This window comes from Pongo abelii, chromosome 19, assembly GCF_028885655.2.
Source record: "Pongo abelii isolate AG06213 chromosome 19, NHGRI_mPonAbe1-v2.0_pri, whole genome shotgun sequence".
NCBI classification, from domain to species: domain Eukaryota; kingdom Metazoa; phylum Chordata; class Mammalia; order Primates; family Hominidae; genus Pongo; species Pongo abelii.
In genome coordinates, this window is record NC_072004.2 from 72239522 (window position 1) to 72264707 (window position 25186).

The following is a 25186-nucleotide window of genomic DNA, read 5'->3' on the forward strand; positions in this document are numbered from 1 at the left end:
TTGCAGTGTGACTATTGTGTGATTTCTTTTCTTTCTTTTTTTTTTTTTTGAAACGGAGTCTTGTTCTGTCATCCAGGCTGGAGTGCAGTGGTGCAATCTTGGCTCACTGCAACCTCCATCTTAGCCTCCCAAAGTGCTGGGATTACAGGCATGAGCTGCTGTGCCTTTTTTTTTTTTTCTTGAAATGGAGTCTCCCTCTGTTACCCAGTCGGGAGTGCAGTGGCGCGATGTCGGCTCACTACAACCTCTGCCTCCTAGGTTCAAGTGATTCTCCTGCCTCAGCCTCCTGAGTAGCTGGGACTACAGGCTTGTGCCACCACTCCCGGCTAATTTTTTTTTTTTTTTTTTTTTGAGATGGAGTTTTGCTCTTGTTGCCCAGGCTGGAGTACAATGGCACAATCTTGGCTCACTGCAACCTCCGCCTCCTGGGTTCAAGCGATTCTCCTGCCTCAGCCTCCCAAGTAGCTGGGATTACGGGTGTCTGCCACCATGCCCAGCTTATTTTTGTATTTTTAGTAGAGACGGGTTTCACCTTGTTGGCCAGGCTGGTCTCAAACTCCTGACCTCAGGTGATCCACCTGCCTTGGCCTCCCAAAGTGCTGGGATTACAGGCGTGAACCATGCCGCCTGGCTGTGTGATTTCTTTTCTATTGGTCTTAGGTCCCTTGACTGCAAACTCAAATCAACTGCAGTGTGCATTTTCGTGATGTCTGGATCGGATAAGCTATACAGCCCTCACATGATGTGCAGGACGGAGCTGGGCTCAATGATGGTTCCCTTTCTCTGCTTTTGGAAAGGTGTGCTGTCAACACCAATTTAAAAAGCTGGCAAAAACAGTCATTCTCAGGGCCTTTCTCTCATCTGCCTCTCAAAAGCACAAGCCTCCACAGAGATGAACAGTTTCTTTTTTTTTTTTCTTTCTTTTTTTGGAGACAGGTCTTGCTCTGTCACCCAGGCTGGAGTGCAGTGGCTTGATTTTGGCTCATCGCAGCCCCAACCTCCTGGGCTCAAGCAATTCTTCTGCCTCAGCCTCCAGGTAGCTGGGACTACAGGCGCCAACCACCACGCCTGGCTAATTTTTGTATTTTTAGTACAGACAGGGTCTCACTGTGTCACCCAGGCTGGTCTGGAACTCCTGGCCTCAAGGGATCTGCCTGCCTCAGCCTCCCAAAGTGCTGAGATTATAGGCGTGAGGCACCGCACCTGGCCTGACATGAACAAACTTTTATCTTTCTTCCCGCTTTTCTCTTATTTTTCAGAAACTTCACTGTATGAAGATAGAATAATAACAAGAGAGAAGGACATGAGGAGAGTGAAAGATGAGCCCGAGAAGGTGGTGAAGCAGTGGGACCATATTGAGGATGAGAAAGAGACAGATGAGGACGATGAGGCTTTTGGGGAAGCTCTGCAGAGCACAGCAAGCGGAAAGCAGAGTGTGGAAGCAGGAAAAGCCAGAAGCGATTTGGGAGCAGTTGCCAAGGGCCTGTCAGGAGAATTAGGCACAAGATCAGGAGAAACAGGCGGGAAGCTACTAGAAGCTGGCAGAAAAGAGTCAAGAGAAATTTATAGAAGGCCTTCAGAAAAATTAGACCAAAGACTCTCAGGAGAATTCAGCAGACAGGAACCAGAAGAACTAAAGAAACTTTCAGAAGTGAGCAGAAGAGAGCCAGAAGAACTGGGAAAAACACAATTTGGAGAAATAGGAGAAATGAAAAAAACAGGAAATGAGATGGAAAAGGAGTATGAATGAAGCCGTGGGTAGAGATGAGGATCAGGAAGCTGGTGTTCAGAGGGATCATGGGATCTTATTAAACTGGATTTTCAAGCGATTTATCTGTTCTAGGAAAAATGAGGGTTTTACTTCTGCTGCTTTCCATCACTATTTTGCCATTAAATAGGTGTCTTTCACTCTTGCAAACCCTGAGTCTGTCACTTTGCCTTCACCCCTGCCCATTCTTGGAAGAGCATCGTGGAAGAAATGAGAAAGGTGCCGAGAAGAAAGGGTTTCAGGAGGGTGAAGATACGGGCGCCTCAGGGAACAAGAAGTCACAGGGAGGAGAGGGGAAGGCCTGGGAGGACAGGTGCTTCCCACACACTGGTGACTGACTGAGTCCCTCCAGTGCGCAGGACAGCGGGGAGGCTTTATGGATGGAACAATGGTGGGGCGGCCCCAGCTATCACAGGTAGGAGAATGCCGCAAGCCAGAACCAAGCGAATGCTGGGAGTGAGGCCAAAGATAGGGGAGTGGCCTGGGAGTCGGGAGGGCAGACAGACTCCGCCTCTGACACCTCTGGGTGGCACAATCAGGTAAATCGGGCTCTCCAAGCTAGCTTCTCCTCTGAACAATGGGATACCTGCCTCAGGAGTTGCTGCAAGGACTGAGTGCTTAGCACAGCACTTGGACAGGAAACTCAAAAATCCAACGGAGCTCTCAGTGGTTTCACAGAGGAGGTGGCAGCTGAGCATCTGGCCTCAGAGGATGTTAGGATTTCACTCCGTTACTCATCTGTCCCTTTGGCCATTGCCATCCTGGTCTGTCTCCACAGCTCCTAGAAGGAAAAAAGGTCGGGGCTGAGACTGACTTTCGCCTGGCACTGGGCCTGGACGAATGAGGCCAGTGAAGCATTTCAGATGCAGAGTACCGGAATGCCAGCAAATTGCATGATAATATTTTAATCCAATGTGGTAAAAAAAAAAAAAAAAGTTTTTAATCAATGCAAAGTCCACGATGAATAAAATATCAAAAATTAAAGACAGGATCCGACTTTGCACGACCCTGCCTCACTCACTTCCTGCTAATCCACGGCACCGGGGAGGGTGACTGAGTGACCCCTCAACACGTAGAAAAGGCTAGCGGCCGCTCAGCTCGCAGGAGTAGCGGGTGGGTGCGCGAGGGGAGCGGGCGCGCGCAGGGGGCGGGGCCGGGCCGGGGTTCCCGCGCGCGGCGAGAGTTTCGGGTTTTGGTTCGCGGCGCCTGCGCGCAGAGGACAGGGCCCGCCCCCAGCCCGCCCGGGTGCCCGCTCCGCCCCCGGGCTATGTAAAGCGGCCGAGCTCGGGTTGTGCGACCGCTGAACTCCCGTGTCCCTCCGCGCAGGCGGGCGGCCCCGGAGCGCTGGTGCCGGCAGAGGCGGCGACGGCGGCGCCCCTCCTCATCATGGTGAGAGGCCGGGCGGGGCCGGGCACGGGGTAGCACCGGGGCGGGAAACGAGTGTCGGGGCCCCTCGGGAGGAAGCGTCTTGCAAACGAGGACCCGGGGCTCCGGGTTCGACTTCCAGTTTTCTTGGTACTCAGGGCAGCCCTGAGGTCTGGGAGAAGCGGGGGGGTTTCGGGGTGCTGGAGAGGCCGCTGGAGAGGGAAACGGTGGCGTTTCTCAGGAGAGGACTCGGGATCGCAGAAGCTGCTGCGCCCCTGGGAGCCCCAGCTGGAGGGTGGGCCTGGGCCGGGAGCCCGGGAGCTGCTCCCGACCCCACGCAGGCCCGCGCTAGGGCAGCAGTTTCGGCGCCCCCTCCCCGGGCCCAGTCTCATCACGCGGAACCGCTGCCCCGCGCCCGGGTGCGCGCGGGAGGTGGAGCCAGTTCAGAGGAGGGGACCCTTTACGGTAAAAGCTGCCGTCCCTTGTGGCTTCTAGAAGATAGGAAAACAAGTGGCTCCGAAAGGCGCTTCTTACACACAGCACAGCGGCGGGTAGAGCTGGATCCTAATTGCAGGTGCCCTGTGCTGCCCTGTTCTGGACAGGCACAAAGACCACGACTTTGTGGGGGCCGGGAGAGGGTAGAAGAGGAGGTGGCAGTCTCGGTGAAAGAGGGCCTTTGTCCAGTGCTCTCCTGCCCTGCCCCCCACCAGCCCTTCTGTGGGACCATTGTCCCCGCATGCCAGACAAGAGAGTATTATCTGTTGCGGCCATTGTTGGGGGAAGGGAGGCAGTCTTGGGGTAACCCTTCTCCACTCCCCACCCTTCTCTACTCCCCACCCTTCTCTGTGCACTCAGCCTTGGCAGCTGTGGCTTGGCCCAGACACAGAGACCCCCACCTCCAAAGAGGACGTCCTTACTAGGTGCCAAGCATATAAGAGTGAGGCCAGTCCCAGAACCGCAGGCTCCTGGCGCGCCCTGCATGCCTCCAGCACGTTTCCCTTTCCGAGGTGGCAGCAATGGGGAAAGCGCACGCTTAGGAGAGCTTCAGACAAGCTTCCCTCATCCTCCTCCACGACCAGAAGCGGAAAGGTGCTCCCGGACCGAAAGGGACAGAAGGTTCAGCACTGCCCCGCTTGGGAAGGCACCCACAACCAGTGTAGGGAGTAGGGGTAAGGCCGGCGGGGAGCCCGCGAATGACCTGGGCTGACATCTCTTCCCCTCTTTACACAGAACAGAGGCTTCTCCCGAAAAAGCCACACATTCCTGCCCAAGATCTTCTTCCGCAAGATGTCATCCTCAGGGACCAAGGACAAGCCTGAGCTGCAGTTTCCCTTCCTTCAGGATGAGGACACAGTGGCCACGCTGCAAGAGTGCAAGACTCTCTTCATCTTGCGCGGCCTGCCAGGAAGCGGCAAGTCCACGCTGGCACGGGTCATCGTGGACAAGTACCGTGATGGCACCAAGATGGTGTCAGCTGACGCTTACAAGATCACCCCCGGCGCTCGAGGAGCCTTCTCCGAGGAGTACAAGCGGCTCGATGAGGACCTGGCTGCCTACTGCCGCCGCCGGGACATCAGAATTCTTGTGCTTGATGACACCAACCACGAACGGGAACGGCTGGAGCAGCTCTTTGAAATGGCCGACCAGTATCAGTACCAGGTGGTGCTGGTGGAGCCCAAGACGGCATGGCGGCTGGACTGTGCCCAGCTCAAGGAGAAGAACCAGTGGCAGCTGTCGGCTGATGACCTGAAGAAGCTGAAGCCTGGGCTGGAGAAGGACTTCCTGCCGCTCTACTTCGGCTGGTTCCTGACCAAGAAGAGCTCTGAGACCCTCCGCAAAGCCGGCCAGGTCTTCCTGGAAGAGCTGGGGAACCACAAGGCCTTCAAGAAGGAGCTGCGACAATGTAGGTGGCAGGGTGGGGCCTTATTCATAAGCCCACCTTGCTGGGCACAGGACCATCATTGTACTCAAAGGATGGGGCACGAAGCAGCAGGAGGCAGAGAGAGGCTCACCTCAGCGGGGGCAGGGGCAAGCGGTGCGTCCCAGTGGTAGCCTTGGGGAGTTGGCAGCACATCGGGAACACGGGGGCTTCCCAGAGCGCCTTTCCTCCCACCACACCTTTCCTTCTAGCCCTCTTCTCTCCGACAGCCTTTTCCCAGCCTGAATGTAGACCACTGTCCCCTCTCTTGGAGGTGGGAAAAACAAATTACTGTAGTAACAGGAAATATGTTTTCTAATGTACCCTTAGAGGGGGAATCAAGCCCAGTGTTTTCCAACGCATTTTTAGCAGCAGAATCATGTTCCAAAAAATAATAATAATAATGACATGAAATTGTAAGCTGCAAAAAAATTAAAACTAGGACTATTGTGGCTTCACTGGGGATGGTTCTGAGGCCTCGGACTACTCGATTTACTCATGGGTTTGTGGCATCTTACAGCTCCAGAGGACACGAATCTCACACTTAGGCCAAAACCCCCGTTTTCAGATGGAAAAACATGGACCCAGGAGGGATGTGGGGTTTACGGGCTGGAACCCTGGACTCTGGCCACTCTAGCAGGGTTCTCTCTTGGCATGGGCTTTTTGCTCCAGTGATAGGTTTGGGATAAAGAAGGGTCCTGGTGGCTCTCCTGGAGTGACCTGTTGGAGAAGTGTCACCCACTAATCCATCTATATGCCTTTAGGCCATTTCTGGTTGCCCCCAATTTTATTTATTTATTTATTGTGACACGGAGTCTCCCTCTGTTGCCCAGGCTGGAGTGCAGTGGCGCTATCTCAGCTCACTGCAACCTCTGCCTCCCCGATTCAAGCAATTCTCCTGCCTCAGCCTCCCGAGTAGCGAGGACTACAGGTGTGCACCACCACGTCCAGCTAATTTTTGTATTTTTAGTAGAGATGGGGTTTCACAATGTTGGCCAGGCTGGTATCGAACTCCTGACCTCAGGTGATCCGCTTGCCTCGGCCTCCCAAAGTGCTGGGATTACAGGCATGAGCCACTGCACCCAGCCACCCCCAATTTTAGATGATCTTCATACCTGAAATAGCCCCACTCCGGTTTGTTGACATTGTGTATGTTGCACAGAAGCAGGGAATTTGTGCCTGTATGGGTTCTCAGAGAGCTTTTTCTCAGCTCCTAAACTTGAACTCTGCAGTGAACTGTGGTGCTTGCAGTGACATTAGCCAGGAGCAAGCCCTGTACCTGTGAGCTGGTGGCTCTGCCCTGGAGTGACTACTGCTCAAAGTTACTTTTAATATTTATTTATGAGACGGAGTCTTGCTTTGTCACCCAGGCTGGAGTGCAGTGGCATGATCTCGGCTCACTGCAACCTCCGCCTCCTGGGTTCAAGCAATTATCTGCCTCAGCTTCCCAAGTAGCTGGGAATACAGGTGCCTGCCACCATGTCCGGCTAATTTTTTTTTTTTTTTTTTTTTTGTATTTTTAGTAGAAACAGGGTTTCACCATCTTGACCAGGCTGGTCGGTAGCACAAAAGAAAGGAGGGGCCCTTGGCCCAAGATATGAGGAATCAAGTTTGACAGGATGATTGCCAGATCTTTTTTTTTTTTTTTTTTTTTGAGACGGAGTCTTGCTCTGTCGCCCAGGCTGGAGTGCAGTGGCGCAATTCGGCTTACTGCAACCTCCATCTCCCGGGTTCAAGCAATTCTGCCTCAGCCACCCAAGTAGCTGGGATTACAGGCACTCGCCACCATGCCTGGCTAATTTATAAATTTTTAGTAGAGGCAGGGTTTCACCATGTTGGCCAGGCTGGTCTCAAATGCCTGACCTCAAGTGATCCACCCGCCTCGGCCTCCCAAGTTGCCGGGATTACAGGCGCAAGCCATGATGCCCAGCCCTATTTTATTTGTAAAGGAAAACTGGAATCTTTTTCTGTCCAGGGTTACAGCAGGAGAAATGTAATGGGCCAGCAAGGCTGCTCTCAGGAGAGGCCTTCCTCCCCTGTGGAGGGGGAGACATCCTCACGGGGACTCAATTCAGAATGTAACAGGAAAAAGCGAGTGACTCCAAAGACAGCCACAGGTGTGGAGTCTGAAATCAAAATCACAGATATTCCACTCCTCTTTGTGTCTTCCAGCCCCATAATGTCACCCCATTATAGCCCAAGACCCTTCCTGTACCAGGAGGCCCCCCATAGGCTCTCATCCCCCAAACCAGCCTGCAAGGTGTGTATTAAACTGATGGTGACGTTGTGACTGCTTGTCCAGATGGGCCCGAGTGAAATGGGGCACTACTGATAGTTCCCTGGTGGTCCTAGGAACACTGGGGTGTATGGTCACCCTAACTATTGTGCTGGATTGATAGATAGGATTGGTCACTTGCCCCAGGCCAATGGCTGGTACGCGGCAGAGCTGAGATATTCACTGTGTTCTGGCTGTTTCCACCGTACCCCATTGTTCCCAGCCCTCTGTTTTCTTTCCACCCCACTTCCCATGACTTGCTTCCCCTTTGAGACGTGGTGCTAGTAAATCTTAGATTCCCTTGGCCTGTACTGCCTGCCTCTGTTACAAATGCCTTAGAGTTTGGAGAAGAGATGGAAAGATCTATACAACATAAAGCCAGAGAATTTTAACTTTTTTTTTTTTTTTGAGATGGAGTCTCGCTCTGTTACCTAGGCTGGAGTGCAGTGGTGCTATCTCGGCTCGCTGTATCCTCTGCCTCCTGGGTTCAAGCAATTCTCTACCTCAGCCTCCCAAGTAGCTGGGATCACAGGCGCCCGCCACCATGTCTGGCTAATTTCTTTGTATTTTTAGTAGAGACGGGGTTTCACCATCTTGGCCAGGCTGGTCTTGAATCCCTGACCTTGTGATCCACCCACCTTGGCCTCCCAAAGTGCTGGGATTACAGGTGTGAACCACCGCACCTGGCCTGAGAATTTTAACTTTTTATTGCTCTAAAGTTGCCATTAGTTTGACCAACTAACCAATGAATGAGCTGTAGTGGGTTGCTGAAGAGGTGATGCTTAGTGTCCGAGTGTTTTGTGCTGGGCCTCTGTGGTCCTGGTGGTGGGTGTTGGTATGCCCCTGCTCCCCTGCCCTGACTGCACCCTTTTTCTCCTGGCAGTCATCCCTGGGGATGAGCCCAGGGAGAAGATGGACTTGGTCACCTACTTTGGAAAGAGACCCCCAGGCGTGCTGCATTGCACAACCAAGTTTTGTGACTACGGGAAGGCTCCCGGGGCAGAGGAATACGCTCAACAAGATGTGAGTCTTCCCCAGGGACACATGGGGGAGGTGGGAGGTTGGGGGAAAAGGGGCTGCAGCATCTTCTGGAGATAGGTACCAGTGCCAGGCAGGGACCAAAAACCAGATGGCAGCTCAAGAAAAATGGCATCTCCTCCTCCTAGCTCCCCTGTCCCCAGGTATAGCTGCATAGACCTCAGCCGCAGGTTCTAAGGAGCCTGCCCTGGCAGTACCGCCAGCCTGTGCATTCGCCTGTCCCCAAGCACCTTCACCTTCTGCAGATTCATGGAGAATGTTGGTCCACAGTGGGCTCCTGCTCTGGCCTCTCTGAGCCTGTTTTGCCTTCCAAAGACTAGGAGTCCCTCGCCCCCAGGGAGCCTGGTGCACTGAGGTCCCCGTCCCTGTCCCCAGGTCTGAGGTCTGGCCTGGCCCCAGAGTGAGGGAGTTTCATACGATAGTGAAGCTTATTGGCTAATGGGTACAAGACCTTTCTGCACCACACAGCTGGCACCTTACACCCACAGCCACTGACAGTGATCCCTGAATGCCAGGCATGTCGCCCAGATCCACACAGTCTCCAACTTCCAAGTGTCCACCCCAAGCCCACTCTCCCACTTCTCTGCCTAGGTTAGCACAATCGTTTGTTTGTTCACTAGAGTGTCCTCCCAAATGGAAGCTCCCCTGAGGGCGAGTTTTTAAGTTTCGTTGACCCCTGTGGTTCCAGCACCCTAGCATAGTGGAATGAATATGTAACACCTGAGCTACCATCCCTAACCATGCCTTCATTTAGCATTTATTAACTACCCATTTCATGCCAGACACTGTTGGGACAAGGGATCGTGAGCAAAAATAGAAAAGCATTTATGCTGAGATGGGATGGGCTGTCTCAAAGAAGCAGATAGAAGCAGACATATCATCAGATGGGAACCAAAGTGTAAGAGCAGGTTTCCATCAAGGGCAAGTCTGACCTCAGTCTGACCTCACCCTGCCCTCCAGGGTGCTGCCTGGGTCCCAGGGGAAGCTGAGCGGTGCCAACAGTAGCAGCTGTTGTGTGTGCGGACACCCTTGTGGGCTCTTTACCTAGTCACTCCCATAACCACATTAACTCTGAGGTAGGCTCTGGTTCTCCCTGTTTTACGGGTGACGAAGCCAAGGCACCGAGAGGTCAGCCAGCCTGCTGAGGCTGGAAGCGAGTGTGCAGGGAGCTGGGCTCCCTCAGGAAGTCCGGCTCTCCCCGTGTGGCCCTGTCTGAGTGCCTTCGCATTTCTCACTTGAGCCTGGAGCGCCTGTGGAAGGTGCCGTGCTGCAGTTGTTAGTGGATGCTGGGCCTATACCCGACCCCTGCTCAGCTGTGCTCACTTCTGTTAGACTTCCCCTTCTCTCCTCCAGGAGGGACCCTCCCTGGGTCAGCTGTTCCTCAAGAGCCCACCATCTCTAGCTTGGGCCCCTCTTTCTCACTCTCCCCAGGTGTTAAAGAAATCTTACTCCAAGGCCTTCACACTGACCATCTCTGCCCTCTTTGTGACACCCAAGACGACTGGGGCCCGGGTGGAGTTAAGCGAGCAGCAACTGCAGTTGTGGCCGAGTGATGTGGACAAGCTGTCACCCACTGACAACCTGCCGCGGGGGAGCCGCGCCCACATCACCCTCGGCTGCGCAGCTGACGTAGAGGCCGTGCAGACGGGCCTTGACCTCTTAGAGATTCTGCGGCAGGAGAAGGGAGGCAGCCGAGGCGAGGAGGTGGGCGAGCTAAGCCGGGGCAAGCTCTATTCCTTGGGCAATGGGCGCTGGATGCTGACCCTGGCCAAGAACATGGAGGTCAGGGCCATCTTCACGGGGTACTACGGGAAAGGCAAACCCGTGCCCACGCAAGGCAGCCGGAAGGGGGGCGCCTTGCAGTCCTGCACCATCATATGAGTGTTCTCACCACCACGTATGCCCCTAGAAGGGAAGGGGAGAGGGAAACGTGCCCTCTGCTTGATCCTTGTTTTGTGACTTTTTTTTTTTTTTTTTTTTTTTTACTCAAAGTTAACCTACCTGTAACTTTTTAAAAACTTGTAAAATAACTGACCCTCCCTTCCTGTCCGCCCTCTTCCCCTCTAATGCTCACACTCCCAACTCAAGGTGGGCAGGGAGGCACCATTCAGGAACCTGGACCAAAGCTAACGAGGCTGGGCCAAGCCAGGCATGGGGCCACAGCCAGAACCCCGAGCCCTACTTCCAGGTTCTGGTTAGCTCAGCCCCAGCCCAGCCCAGCCGCTCTGCCCAGAGCTGGGTGAGTGAGGAGACACCTCAGAGCCCCACAAAACCCACTGACCGGAGGCAAAAGGCAGTGGGGCTGGGGGTAGTTTTCCATGGTCACAGAGAACTAGTGGTGGCTCTGAGAAGGGGAGGATCTCTGGGCTTTGATTCCATCTCCTTGTCTTTTTTCTTTCTTTGTTTTTAGAGACAGGGTCCTGCTATTATTTCCCAAGCTGGAGTGCAGTGGTGCGATCATGGCTCACTGCAGCCTCGAACTCCTGGGCTCAAGCAATCCTCCTGAGTGATCCCATTTCTTAATCAGTGTAGCCCCAAGAAGGCTGGGGCTATTTACCAGGGTAGAAAAAGGAGCTTACCTCCCACCTTTGGTCCTAAGTCCCTGCCCCCTCCCCTTCACACCATAACTAGGTAACAGTTTGATAACTAGGGAAGAAAGCAGAACAGTTAAGCAGCCGCCACATTCCCGCTGGCTGGGGGCCTCACTCCAGGAAGGGGCTGGACTGGCCGTCCTTTCCAGTGGCGTGGCTCCGCTGTGTGGATGGGGAGATCGGGGCCAGAGGCAGCACCCTGGTGAGGAAGCTCCAGTCCTGCTCTCTACCCAGCCCATCTTGCCTCCATGGTGCCTCTGGAGGCCTCTGGGCCTCCTCTAACGGGGGCTGGTGGGCACCAAGAGCCAACGGAGTAGACCCCTGGCTGGTAAGGGCCAAGTCCCACCGGTTGCTTCTGGGAAGGGGTTTCTAACACTGGTCTGTGTGCTGTGGTTCCTGGGGTGCCCTCCACTGCCCTCTGTTCAGTAACAGGGCCTTGCTAATCGGGTTGTCACTCAACAAAAGTGCTTTGGATTTAAGTTACTATCCTGGCTTTGCCCAACCTCAGCAACTTGTAAGACTGATAATGAAATAAATCATGTTAATCCTAGCTGTGTGCAGTCTCTCTTACCCTTCTGTGCCCAGCTCAGTCTTCCCTAGGGCTGGGTGTATTAGGACTGGCTTTGTCCCACAGCTTGGGGCCATCGGTCCTGTCTCCCCTCTGCTGGCCGGGCACAGCTGTGGTGAGGTTGGGCAGCTGAACAGTGTTGGCTTTCATGAGGAGGCAGAAAGCAGAGGCTGGCCTCAGACTCATACAGAAGGTGGGGGTTGGCTGGGTACGAGGGATGTGGAGCACAAAAGCCTCTCATCCCCCATTAACCAGGGCACCAAGCCCACAGGTGTCCCCAGCCCACTGGAGCAGAAAGAGCTCAGTAGGACCTGAAGCTCCTGGTATGGGTTTCTCCCAGTTCTCTAGGGAAGGCCACATGCAGGTCACTGCAACTTCAAGCACCAGGGAAGACCTAACATTTGAGTCCCTTCCAGGCCATCAGAGGCCTAGTCAGCCACATGGGGAACTTCCAAGACCTGACTCAGGCATCATTCCACCATGGCTAAGGCACCAGCTGGGGAAGACTTGAAAGAAAGGGGCAGGAGCTCAGATGAAGAGAAATCCTAAGTTACCTTTCTAGGTCAAGGCCTGTCCCTGGCCATCTCTGAACTTCAGCTAGAGCTTCAAGTCTCTGCCTGGAGCTCCTGGGAAGGCTACTCACCTTGAACACCACGCTTGACAGGACAGCATGGTGTGTGCCGCCGCATCCGTGAGCAGTGTGTCTCCTGCATGCAGAAAGGGAGCAGAGAAGGCCAGGGGCTTTTGCTAAAAATAGTGAGTGGCCAGACCAGAGCTCTGGTGCCACCTGTCCCACCTCAAATGGGTCTGGGGGTCAGGAGGCAGGGTTTTATCTCTGTCTACCATCTCCCTCGAACCCACACTGCAACAGGAACTGTGAGAGTCTTTGTAAGTAAATTGCCCTGTCTAGGTCAGTACCCACCTGAGCTTTGGACGCACACAGCTTTTAGTACCCACCTGAGCTTTGGACACACACAGCTTCTAGTGATTTCTGGGGCCCCACCGTAAAGTGAGCATGCTTTCTGAACTCGCTTCTTCGTGACTGATGTTAGGCTGGGCCCAGAGGCACAGCCGGGGCCTGCCTAGCACTCACATGCTGGACAGGTCTGGGAGAGGCAGAGTGCCCCACCTGCCACTAGGCTCGGTGCCCACAGCCCGCATGTGGCAGCTTGCTGCACCCCAAGTCCAGGTCGGGCTCAGCTCTGGCTCACAGACTCTGGAGACAAAGCAGATGCCAGAGCAAAGGGCCAGAAAGGGTCAAAACATTTTATTCTCTTCTTTTTTTTTTCTTTTTTAATAAAGTTAAACAGTAAAACAAAAATTCACAAGCTGCCTCCCTGTCCACCCCCGCCTCCCTCCCCTGCCCGCGGTCTTCGGCATTGGTTCCCTTTGCTCCACCCCACTCACAGAGACACAGGGCATCCAACTGAGAAAACGAAACTGCTCTAAATACACGGAGACGTGATGAAGGGAGGAGGTGAACTGTTTCCACATTCAAGATTAAACTGAGTGAATCTGCATTTTCTGGGTTCTGGGTGGTTGCCCTTCATTAGCCAAATTGAAAAAAGAAATTCCCTGGACCAGATGCTGAAAGAGAAAAGAGGGGTTGGTAGTTGGCTATGGATTTTCTAGGGAAGATCACTTTGCTCTGATTATGGAAAAGTCTTCAAGGGCTGCTTCTAACTCAAACACAGAGAGAAACTCTATGGGTATCAAACAGCTCAGGCTGTTTTTGGGTACAAGAGGGAGCACGTGACTATATTATACATGGGTAGCTTCTGACCTCAGCATTATCTATATAGTACCTTTGCTCTTGCAGAGAAGCCTTGGTACTAGGCAGTCAGAGATGCCTCCCTGACCCTGCAGAGATGCAGTGGCTAAAGGTCCCAAGGCAAGGGGTGCCTGGGAACCTTCCTGTCTTCATCCTTAGCAACAGACGAGTGGATAGATGCCCTGCTAGATGAGAATTCAGCTGCCCCCGCTCATGGGCCCCTCTGACTCCCAAAGAGCTGCCTAAAAGGCAGTGAGTGTGTTGGCTTGTGATCTGGGAACTCCCAAGAACAGCAGGCCCACCTACCTTCAAAGCTGAAGCCGCCAGGACCGCCAAAGAATGCCTTGAAGATATTGTTTGGATCAAAATCTGTAGAGCAGGGCAAGTAACATGGAAGGGAAGAAAAGGTGAAAAATTAGAAATGTTTGAAGAGAACTGATGACACTGAGAACAAATCTCCAAAGCTTTCCTGGAGAGTCTCACTCCCCTCCTTTCCCAACACTTCAGACTGCAGGTGAGCAGACCTGCCCCATCCCGTGCAAAACATGCTACCTGATCCCACTCCGAGGACATGTTCCCTTCTCCTTCCAACTGCTGCCCCAAAGGAAGCTTTCTCTGCTTCAGCTTGCTTCCTTGGGCTGTTTTCTCAACAAATGGAATGCCATTTGCACTTACACAAGACTTTCCCCATACTCTGTCTCCCTATAATGCTGGAGCGGCTACTAAAAAGGATAAAATGTATCACTTAAATGTTACCAAAAATAAATATAAGAGCAAGATCTAGGATTTACTGTATTTGATTCCATGTCTTTTACTCCGTAGACTCTAGGCTAGAAAAAAAACTATGGTTTATTAGCTGGGCTTGGTGGCTGACATCTATAATCCCAGTGCTTTGGGAGTCTAAGGTGGGAGGATCGCTTGAGCCCAGGAGTTCAAGGCTGCAGTAAGCTATGATCACAACACTGCACCCCGGCCTGGGTGACAGAGCAAGACCCTGTCTCAATAACAACAAACAACCAACAAAAACACCTACTAGGTGCAAAGTACTAGGTACTTTGCATACATTACATTACTTAATCCTAGTCATGATTTGTCAGGGTAAGTATCATTCCCAATTAATACTCAGCAAAACATATGTAGGTAGTTCAAGTAACTTGCCCACGATTGCATGGCAGCGAAAGCAGCAGAACTGGAAAATCCAACTCCTGCCTGACTGGCTCTGTGCACTTTTGCAAGGCCACAGCATGTCTGGTGGCCCATCGCTGATTGACTTCCCAAGCTTCACAGAAGGACTGATCCCCACCAGGTGATCCCACAGCCACCTCGTACCCAGAGTGAGTTTCTCTGCTTGCATCTGTGCGTCTTCCTGGGCTTCTGGCTTAGTGAATGACCCCGAGTCAGCTATGCCTATCCCTCTCCCCAACACATCTGAATAGCAACCAACTCCTGCTGAGTCTACCACTAACTCCCTGATTGTGCCCTCCAGTCCTTTCCTACCTTTTGTGTCTTCCTTCCATCTCCATCCTCCTTACTCCCTCCAACCCCAACCTCCTCACCCCTATCACAAATATATTTCCAGAGCCAAAATCTGGTCCACAGTGCCCCTACTTAAAACTTCACTGCTGGGCGCGGTGGCTCATGCCTGTAATCCCAGCACTTTGGGAGGCCAAGGTGGGTGGATCACGAGGTCAGGAGATCGAGATCATCCTGGCTAACAAAGTGAAACCCCGTCTCTACTAAAAAAAAAAAAAAAAAAAAAAAAAAAAAAATTAGCCGGGCGTGGTGGCAGGTGCCTGTAGTCCCAGCTACTCGGGAGGCTAAGGCAGGAGAATGGCATGAACCCGGGAGGCGGAGCTTGCAGTGAGCAGAGATCGCACCACTGCACTCCAGCCTGGGTGACAGAGTGAGACTCCGTCTCAAAACAAAACAAAACAAACCTCTTCACTAGTTTTTGACTGCTTATAGATCTTAACTGCTAGGGAGAGGAACATGTTTATTATGGTGAACCTACGTTTATTAAACACAAATACCCCCACACTGAACTGGAGAGGACTTATAGTACCATCATTCTTATTTTAAATTCCGGCTGGGTGCGGTGGCTCACGCCTGTCATCCCAACACTTTGGGAGGCCAAGATGGGTGGATCACACGAAGTCAGGAGTTTGAGACCAGCCTGGCCAACATGGTGAAACCCCGTCTCTACTAAAAATATAAAACTTAGCCGGGTGTGGCGGCAGGTGCCTGTAATCCCAGCTACTCAGGAGGCTGAGGCAACAGAATTTCTTGAACCTGGGAGGTGGAGGTTGCCGTGAGCTGAGACTGCGCCATTGCACACCAGCCTGGGTGACAGAGTAAGACCCTGTCTTAAAAACATAACAAAAAAAAATTAAATAAATAAATAAATGGCAGTGGAAAGCCAGGCACAGTGGCTCATGCCTGTAATCCCAGCACTTTGGGTGGCCAAGGCCAGTAGATCACTTGCGGTCAGGAGTTCAAGACCAGCCCGGCCAACATGGTGAAACCCTCTCTACTAAAAATACAAAAATTAGCTAGACATGGGGGTGGGTGCCTGTAATCCCAGCTACTCAGGAGGCTGAGGCAGAATTGCTTGAACCCTGGAGGCAGAGGTTGCAGTGAGCCAAGATGGCGCCACTGCACCCAGACTGGGCTCAGTCTTAAAAAAAAAAAAAAAAAAAGGCCGGCTGCGGTGGCTCACACCTGTAATCCCAGCCCTTTGGGAGGCCGAGGTGGGCGGATCACGAAGTCAGGAGTTCCAGACCAGCCTGGCCAATATGGTAAAACCCCATCTCTACTTACAATACAAAAATTAGATGGGCATGGTGGCGCACACCTGTAGTCCCAGCTACTCGGGAGGCTGAGGCAGAAGAATCACTTGAACCCTGGAGGCGGAGGTTGCAGTGAGTCGAGATGGCACCACTGCACTCCAGCCTGGGTGACAGAGCAAGACTCCGTCTCAAAAAACAAAACAAAACAAAACAAAAGCCAAAATCCCAATAGATTTTCTTAGTGGAAGAGATGGTAGGTCTGTGCACCATTCACAGGTCAGGTCCTCTTTTTTTTTTGAGACGAGTCTTGCTCTGTCGCCAGGCTGGAGTGCAGTGGCGCGATCTCGGCTCATTGCAACCTCCGCCTCCCGAGTTCAAGTGATTCTCCTGCCTCAGCCTCCCAAGTAGCTGGGACTACAGGCGTGTGCCACCATGCCCAGCTAGTTTTTGTATTTTTCATAGAGACAGGGTTTCACCATGTTGGGCAGGATGGTCTCGATCTCTTGACCTTGTGGTCCGCCCACCTTGTTCTCCCAAAGTGATGGGATTACAGGCGTGAGCCACCATGCCCAGCAAATTTTTTTGCAGACAACTTAGAGTGAAGACTGACTGACTGAATTAATTAATTTTTGAGATGGAGTCTCACTCTGTAACCCAAGCTGGAGTACAGTGGCGCAATCTCAGCTCACTGCAACCTCTGCCTCCCGGGCTCAAGAGTTTTTTGTGCCTCAGTCTCCTGAGTAGCTTGGACCACAGGCATGCGCCACCATGCTCAGCTAATTTTTTTGTATTTTAGTAGAGAGTACAATTTTTTTGGTATTTTGTATGTTGCCCAGGGTGGTCTTGAACTCCTGAGCTCAGGTGATCTGCCCGCCTTGGCTTCCCAAAATGCTGGGATTACAGGTGTGAGCCACCGCGCCCAGCTCACAGGTCAGGGCCTCTTATCTCTGACAGCCCACAGTGAGCAACAATATTGACAATAGGTGTGCTTTATATCATGCTAAGTCTTTTTGGGAAATTAAAATCTGTGAGTGTTTATAGGAATGTATGACATACATAAATGTCAGCATACACTTTGCAGTGGGTAAAAAAGAACTTCCAGATAATAGGAAAATGCCCATATTCCTTACCACATACAGCCCTTATGGCCTCTGAGCTCTGATCCAGCTACTTGCCGGCCTTCCACCACCACCTGCCTCTAGCACCCTATCCCTTTATCTTCCCTAGACCGAGCCCCCTGCAGATCCCCAAAGGGGCCATGCTTTGCTTTTTTGAGGGGGAGGGATGGAGTCTCGCTCTGTTGCCCAGGCTGGAGTGCAGTGGCACCATCTTGGCTCACTGCAACCTCCACCTCCCGGGTTCAAGTAGCTGGGATTACAGGTGTGCACCAGCACACCTGGCTAATTTTTCTTTTTTCTTTCTTATTTTTTTAATTGAGACAAAGTCTTGCTCGACTGTCGCCCAGGCTGGAGTGCAGTGGCACAATCTTGGCTCACTGCAACCTCCACCTCCCGGGTGCAAGCAATTCTCATGCCTTGGCCTCCCAAGTAGCTGGGATTACAGGCGCCCACCACCATACCCGGCTAATTTCTGTATTTTAGTAGAGACGAGGTTTCACCATGTTGGCCAGGCTGGTCTCAAACTCCTGACCTCTGGTGATCAACCTGCTTTGACCTCCCGAAGTGGTGAGATTACAGGCATGAGCCACCGCACCCGGCCTAATTTTTGTATTTTTAGTAGAGACAGGGTTTCACCATGTTGGCCAGGCTGGTCTCAAACTCCTGACCTCAAGTGATCTGCTCGCCTCGGCCTCCCAAAGTGCTGGGATTACAGGCATGACCCATGGGGCCATGCTTTTCTGCACTTCCAAGCCTTCCCCTGCTAGTGCTCGCCTCCTCAGAGCTCACTGCACACTGTGAACCTGCCACACTTGACTGCATTTGTTTGACTCCATGTCTATTACTGTTTGGACCAGGGATCAGATTTGGCCCAAACAGACTCTCCCTCTGGAGCATCTTTGGAAAAATTTCTAACATTCTACAGCTGTCAAATTCATCCCAGGCTGCCCCAGCCAACTCACCACCCATATTCATGCCCTCCTCATCTAGGTCCTGTCCACTGTCATAGCGAGTCTTTTTCTTGGGATCAGAGAGGATAGTAAAGGCCTCTCCAACTTCCTTGAACTTCTTCTCTTCCTCCTTCTGAACCTCAGCACTGGCTCCACTATGCCGATCTAAAGTGGGGAGTAAAAGAACAACTCAGTGGAAATCAAAGTTTCAAGAAAACAAAGTTTAAGAGAAAAACTACTTTATGTCTAATTTTGGAATTTGGCACTTCCCAAAATTTGGAGGGTCCACAAGTCTGCAACACCTTATTCTCAGCTGAAGAACCTCTCCAAGGGGTCCCCTCTGGACTGAGTGTGGCAGTTGGCCTGCCCTGCGGGTTCTTCACACTGAGCCCACTCCCCGCACCTACTCTACCTGGATGGTGCATCAAGGCCCGTTTCCGATAAGCTTTCTTGATCTCGTCCTCAGAGGCATTCTTGTCCACTCCTAGAATCTTGTAGTAATCTTTCCTCTTACTCTTCTTCAGTTCCAGCTGCGCATTTTTTAGGAGCTGTTTGTGTTCTACAGGAAGACATCTGGCATCAGTGGACAAATCTGGCTCTGGTTTTTTCCTCACCAGGTCTCAGCCCAGCTGCCTGGGAGTTAGAGGCCTTGTTAACCATGCCAGGGACTTTTACGGTGCTTTCTTCTGGAGATTAGAAAAAAAATCTACTCGGCCAGGCACGGTGACTCATGCCTGTAATCCCAGCACTTTGGGAGGCCTGCATCAATGAGAGATGCAGGTAAATGAGACAGAAAAGGGAACTCTAAACACAGGTTTGCTTCTATTTCGGTAGCACGAAAGAAAGGAGGGGCCCTTGGCCCAAGATGGGAGGAATCAAGCTTGACAGAATGGATCACCCGAGGTCAGGAGTTCGGGACTAGCCTGTCCAACATGATGAAACCCCATCCCTACTAAAAATATAAAAAATTAGCCAGGCGTGGTACCATGTGCCTGTAATCCCAGTTATTCGGGAGGCTGAGGCAGGAGAATTGTTTGAACCTGGAAGGCAAAGGTTGTAGTGAGCTATGATCATGCCATTGCACTCCAGCCTGGGTGACAGAGCAGGACTCCGTCTTAAAAAAAAAAAAAAAAAGAAAAAAGAAAATCTACCCAGACTTAGGTTCCTCACTTTAGCCTCACCACACAAAAAATGAAATGAAAACGACAGGGAGGATCTGGAACCAGAAAATAGGTGCCTCATGCCCCAACCCAAGATCTCTGTTCACTTTTTTTTTCTTTTTTTTTTTTTTTTTTTTGTTTTTGAGATGAAGTCTTGCTCCGTCGCCCAGGCTGGAGTATAGTCGCGCAATCTTAGCTCACTGCAACCTCCGCCTCCCGGGTTCAAGGAATTCTCGTGCCCCAGCCTCCTGAGTGGCTGGGATTACAGGCGTATACCACCATACCCACTATTTTTTGTATTTTCAGTAGAGACGGGGTTTCACCATGTTGGCCAGGCTGGTCTCGAACTCCTGATCTCAGGTGATCTGCCTGCCTCAGCCTCCCAAAGTGCTGGGGATTACAGGCGTGAGCCACCACGCCCAGCCTTTGTTCACTTCTCTCTGGCTGGTGATTAAATATGTTCTAGGTACATCCGTGATCCCTGAATCAAACTACCTTGTGTACAGATTTATGGCCTATGAAGAAGTTCCCTGAAAAACAAATGCTTTTAAACTTACCTTTTGTTTTCTCTGTCTGATATACTTTTTCATAGTCTCGTACTGCTTCTTCATACTGTTCTGTGTCCATGTAACTGAGAAGGAAATACAAGGCAATACAGCACTAAGACATAAATAGCAATGGTTCTCAGGATCACTCTAGGGCAAGAGGCATGGCTCAAGCAAGAGACACACACTTCTGGTAAGATGCTTCAGAAACAAGAGCCCTTAATCTAGCAGTGAGAGAAAATTAGCTATCAAGTCCTCGAGGAAATAAAAACAGAGGCCGCATGGCACTTGCATCCAACCAGCAAAGTGATGTTCAGCTTTGAGCAGAAAGTAATCAAGAGGAAAAAGTTCCTTCTGACACAGAGCCACCTAAGAGGTACTGGACTGCCTTAGAAAAGACAATGTGAAGGGATCTACTTGATTACTTTGGGTTGAAACACACAAGAGAAAAATTATCAAGTGAATAAATGGATATGAAAGAGCTTTGAAACCTATAGTGCCATAAACATGCAGGACTAGCTACAATCCAGAATAGAAGTGGGATTAATGAGCCACTAAAAGGATTAAGTTCAACGTGGCAGCTGCTGGCAAATCCCTCCACTAAGACCAATCAATGAGAGATGCAGGTAAATGAGACAGAAAAGGGAACTCTAAACACAGGTTTGCTTCTATTTCAGTAGCACAAAAGAAAGGAGGGGCCCTTGGCCCAAGATGGGAGGAATCAAGCTTGACAGGATGATTGCCAGATCTTTTTTTTTTTTTTTTTTTTTTGAGATGGAGTCTCGCTCTGTCACCCAGACTGCAGTGCAGTGGTGTGATCTCGGATCACTACAAGCTCTGCCTCCCGGGTTCACGCCATTCTCCTGCCTCAGCCTCCAGAGTATCTGGGACTACAGGCGCCCGCCACCTCGCCCAGCTAATTTTTTGTATTTTTTTTAGTAGAGACAGGGTTTCACTGTGTTAGCCAGGATGGTCTCCATCTCCTGACCTCGTGATCTGCCTGCCTTGACCTCCCAGAGTGTTGGGATTAAAGGCGTGAGCCACCGCACCCGGCCGACTGCCAGATCTTTTAAGTGTCTCTTCCACAGAAGCAAGTGGCATTTTCCATGCCCAGATAAAATCACTGGCACCAAGGCTGGCCTACCAATTAAAGACTGTGGTAGGAGTTCCAGAGACAGCCACTGTCAGCTGGGGAATGGGAAGTGATCATGCAGTACAGCTAGCTGCTGTACAACAGAGATTCAATTTCTTACCTGCTACCACACAAGCCCATTTTCTTTTTTTTTTTTTTTGTTTTTGAGACGGAGTCTCACTCTGTCACCCAGGCTGGAGTGCAATGGCATGATCTCTGCTCACTGCAACCTCCGCCTCCCAGGTTTCTTCAAGTGATTCTCCTGCCTCAGCCTCCTGAGTAGCTGGGATTACAGGCGTGTGCCACCACGCCCGGCTAATTTTTTGTATTTTTAGTACAGATGGGGTTTCACCATGTTGGCCAGGCTGGTCTCGATCTCCTGACCTGAACCGATCTGCCCGCCTCGGCCTCCCAAAGTGCTGGGATTACAGGCGTAAGCCACTGTGCCTGGCATAAGCCCATTTTCACAAACATCACAGATCCCCACCAGCTTGGAGGCCAGGGCAGGAGAGTGCTACCAATGTGGCTGGCAAAAGAGAAGCCCAACATCTTTGGCATCTTTGATTTTCTGGCATCATTTTGATTTATGACTTTAAAAAAACCAATGGCCTGCAAATACAGGACATAAATATTATATTAGGAGTTCAGAATCAATTTACAGAATAAAATGTAATATAATTTGAAGTAAGAGAAAAATGATACTTTGATACTGCACTCCAGCCTGGGTGACAGAGCTGGATCCTGAATTTAAAAAAAAAAAAAAAAGGAAAATTGATAGCTGATAGCCCTGGGTATAGAATGATGTGACAAATGATTAACCCTGATGAACCTTCTTTAGGTCTATATCTAATGTATTAAACAAACTATACTAATTTGCATTTTTACTTCATGTTTTTTAAAATTCAGGGATATCCTCACATTTTAATTTTGTTTTAAAGTTGAAGTAGAAAAGTAAATAGGGCTTTAGCGAGAAAGGGTGAACTCTAGCTCATGATGGCATGTGTAGCAAAGACGTGGGTGGGTGGCATCTCCCCAACTTTAGGGGTAAGTTGAGGCAGATTGCAGCAGTAGTCAGGCCAGATGTAAGGGTTTGGCCCGAGCTAATCTCCAGTACTTCTTGTCAATTCCAGCTGCTTCAGGAGATTGTTGCCAAATATTCAGCCAGCTGAACAGGGCATGCTGTCTCCCCTGTAGTGATCTCAGAGGCAGAGCCACTCCAAGAAGGGCAGTTCTGTTTCTACCACAAAGATAAGAAGTTGTCTGATCAAAGCAATTCCTTATTTTCATTTCTTGCACATAAACAAAGAAGAAAATAATCCTTCATCCAATTATCCTCCAAGCAAATCAAGAATTTTCTATGGTGTTGGGGGCTTGCTTTAAAAAAAAAAAAAAAGGCTGGGTGCGGTGGCTCACGCCTGCTTTTAATTCCAGAACTTTGGGAAGCCAAGACAGGCAGATCACTTGTAATCAGGAGTTTGAGAACAGCCTGGCCAACATGATGAAACCCCGTCTCCACTAAAAATACAAAAATTAGCTGGGTGTAGTGACGTGCGCCGGTAATCTCAGCTACTTCGGAGGCTGAAGCAGGAAATTCGCTTGAACCCAGGAGGTAGGTGGAGGTTGCAGTGAGCCAAGATGGCGCCACTGCACTCCAGCCTGAGCGACATAGCGAGACTCCATCCCGAAAAACAAAACAAAGCGATTTTTCTCTTCTCTTCCCATCCCCTGGCATTCCATATACAGAGCATTCCATTAAGTTCATACAGTATCAAGTATCTAGCCACCTCCTTCCCACTGGACATGTAGGTGATTCTCCCCCCGCCTTTTTTTTTTTTTTTGCTATTATAGATAAAATTGCAGCAAACACCTTCATGTATATAGCATTTTGCGTCTGTTAAAGTCAGCCTTTGGCTGAATCAAAGGGTGCTTTTTTTGTCTTCCAAAGCTTCTGCTTCTGTGTGCCAGTGGTTTGCAAAGATGGAATGACTGACAGTCGGTCTCACAGAAGTTATAATTCCCTGTATGTTTCTGTTGGACAGACTTAGTCATCAACTTAGAAATTCACTTTTAAAAAAAGCATCACACACTGCAGCAGTTTTCCCATTTTAAGTGAGATAATTTTGAGAAAACTAAGTGGGAGGTAGTCCATGAGATATTCTGTACCACTGATGAGACAAGGAAGCTTAAACTACTGGCTCATCAGGCATCAGTGACAGCATCTGTTCTTTGGATATGACATTTTATAATAAGGAGTGGAGCAAGGTGCTGGAGGATTAGTATACAACAAATACATCTTCTTTAAGAACTTTAAAGACGGGAAGTTCTTCTCCGCCTAGAGAATAATCTGAAATCAGAAGAGGTGGATTTCTGAGAAAGGTTTCTCCTAGCCCTGTTCCTATCTGGAGAAAATCAGCTGGTGGGTCTAAGAGTAAGAGGAGCAACGATGCCAGGGAACACCCTGACTCTGGGGCAAATGTGAGCATTAGAGGTAGGCACATCCTGACTCATAATCACCCTGTCAGACACAGACTGCCCTCCACTCAAAACACTCAAGCAGAGAGTAGCCATCCAGGGTGTTTCAAAAGGAAGTTCCTTTATCCTGGGAGGCTGAGCCGGATTACATCTCTTCCAACTCTAAGACTGTCTTCCCTCACCCAGAACAAACAGGATGAAGTACAACTCTCAACTGTCTCTAAGAGTTGCTTTCTCTTCCAAGCACCATACATTCATTCAACAAAACATTTATTCAGTGAGCACCTATGTGTCAAGCACTGTGCCAAGTTAGAGCATAAGTGTACAACACAAAATAAAATCTCCAAAGGAAATTGATTTAAACTTTAACAAAAGGAATTTGGGTCAGGCATCAGAGGAAACTTACTGACCGTGAGGGGCGTTAGACACAGGCATGGGAGACTGAGGGAGCTTGTGCAATCTCCTCCGCTGGAGGTCTATAAAGATAGTCTAGGGCTGGAACAATCCCACCTAGAGGCAGGGGGAAGGACCAAATGACCTCACAACATCTCTGGGTCTGCTTCGTCATCCGCAAGGCAATTCCCCTGAGGCCAGCGGCAACTCCCTCTTCCCCCCACCCACCAGAGGCACTTACCACTGAGCTCTTCTCAAGTAGGCTTTTATGTAAGTGTCATCAAGCTTCACTGCATTTGTGCAGTCTTCTATTGCATCATCTAGTTTCCTAAGCTTCAGGAGAGAGAGAGCAATCATACTTCACATCTTTGGTGACTGAGGGAGCCCAGAAGCTGTGAGCATGGCTTCAAAACTCTAAGAGGATCAGTCATGCTGGCCCCTTAAATGTCATATTAAGTTCTAGTTCTTTGTCACCAGGGCTATGGACAGCAACTTCAAAATTGATTTCTCTTGTATATGATACAAGCCAGGCACATTTGTCTTCAAGGATAAACCACCTTTACCATTCCATGTTAGTGCCCAGTGAAAACATGAAAATAGAAAGGCTGGTTCCTGCCCTCCTTTTTTCCAGGTCACCTAGAGGGATCAGAAATCACTCTGATTTTTAACTGCTAGAATTCTGCAAGGGCAAGGAGTCTACTTTTTGTTTCTGATGTTGTGTAGGGCCACAAAAGCACTCAGGCCATTTTCAACCATGCATGGTGACCATCAATTACACTGGAGAAAAACAAGCTTGCCTCATACTCTTCCTCCAAATCACTCCTAAAATGAATGATCACTTGCATAAGCAAAACAATAAAAAAGCAACAGTAGCTGCTTAAGATTATCCCACAGCCCCTAGCCATTCTCTTACTGGAGGAAAGGGACCTTAATGAACAGGTGAGAATATCCTTGCAAATTGTCCAACTGCCCTCAAATTCCATAGATGACAAAAGCTTGCCTCTTGGAAGGGAGTTCCTAACTATTAACCATAACAACTTTCCCTCTTTCATCTTGCTTACCCTCACTAGGCAGATTTCCCAAGACCCTTTGATGTCCCTTAAAAATATCTATATAGGCCCCAAGATCTAGATCAAGAGCTTACCTTGGAATTAACCGTACCCCGATTACAGTAGAGTTTAGCATTTGTTTTTATATTGTTGGGGTCTATCCCCAGGGCTTCTGTGTACAGTTCATATGCTAGTTTGTAATTTCCTTCCTTAAATGCTTTATTCCCATCTTCCTTCTTTGCTTTGAGTGCTTTGGCATTCTACAGAAAAAAGCAAGGGGAGGATCG

At 50.3% G+C, this 25186-nt stretch overlaps 3 protein-coding genes across 9 annotated transcripts in view; 2 read left to right on the forward strand and 1 right to left on the reverse strand.

Annotated features, from left to right (window-relative positions):
* Window positions 1-3157, forward strand: part of ODAD4 (outer dynein arm docking complex subunit 4) — a 42082-nt gene extending 38925 nt beyond the window's left edge. For 3 of the 4 annotated variants that reach the window (XM_024235086.3, XM_063718824.1, XM_054546408.2), the window contains one exon: window positions 1260-3157. In XM_024235086.3, coding sequence (XP_024090854.2) covers window positions 1260-1750 — 491 coding nt within the window. In that variant the 3' untranslated portion in view covers window positions 1751-3157. The remainder of the gene's footprint in view (window positions 1-1259) is intronic. The other variant, XM_024235087.3, reaches the window with a different exon arrangement.
* On the forward strand, window positions 3068-11505 carry CNP (2',3'-cyclic nucleotide 3' phosphodiesterase). Of its 2 annotated transcripts, none has more exon segments than NM_001131191.1 (4): window positions 3068-3157; window positions 4364-5036; window positions 8210-8349; window positions 9796-11504. In NM_001131191.1, coding segments are annotated over 4 exon segments (1266 nt in total). In that variant the 5' UTR covers window positions 3068-3154; the 3' UTR covers window positions 10246-11504.
* A 1270-nt stretch (window positions 11506-12775) lies between these two features.
* DNAJC7 (DnaJ heat shock protein family (Hsp40) member C7) overlaps window positions 12776-25186 on the reverse strand; it is a 40729-nt gene continuing 28318 nt past the window's right edge. For all 3 annotated transcript variants that reach the window (NM_001132671.1, XM_009251739.4, XM_054546231.2), the window contains 7 exon segments: window positions 12776-13110; window positions 13601-13663; window positions 18161-18313; window positions 18561-18707; window positions 19866-19939; window positions 24092-24183; window positions 24995-25159. In NM_001132671.1, the coding sequence (NP_001126143.1) occupies window positions 13073-13110; window positions 13601-13663; window positions 18161-18313; window positions 18561-18707; window positions 19866-19939; window positions 24092-24183; window positions 24995-25159 (732 nt within the window). In that variant the 3' untranslated portion in view covers window positions 12776-13072.

What these genes read in the sequence shown, in the direction of transcription:
- CNP (XM_054546198.2), top strand. Translation starts at nt 4,421, where the DNA reads ATGTCATCCTCAGGGACCAAGGACAAGCCTGAGCTGCAGTTTCCCTTC. An exon ending in CAAGAAGGAGCTGCGACAAT is followed by an intron (nt 5,037 to 8,209) that starts GTAGGTGGCAGG and finishes TTCTCCTGGCAG; the next exon opens with TCATCCCTGGGGATGAGCCC. An exon ending in AGGAATACGCTCAACAAGAT is followed by an intron (nt 8,350 to 9,795) that starts GTGAGTCTTCCC and finishes CACTCTCCCCAG; the next exon opens with GTGTTAAAGAAATCTTACTC.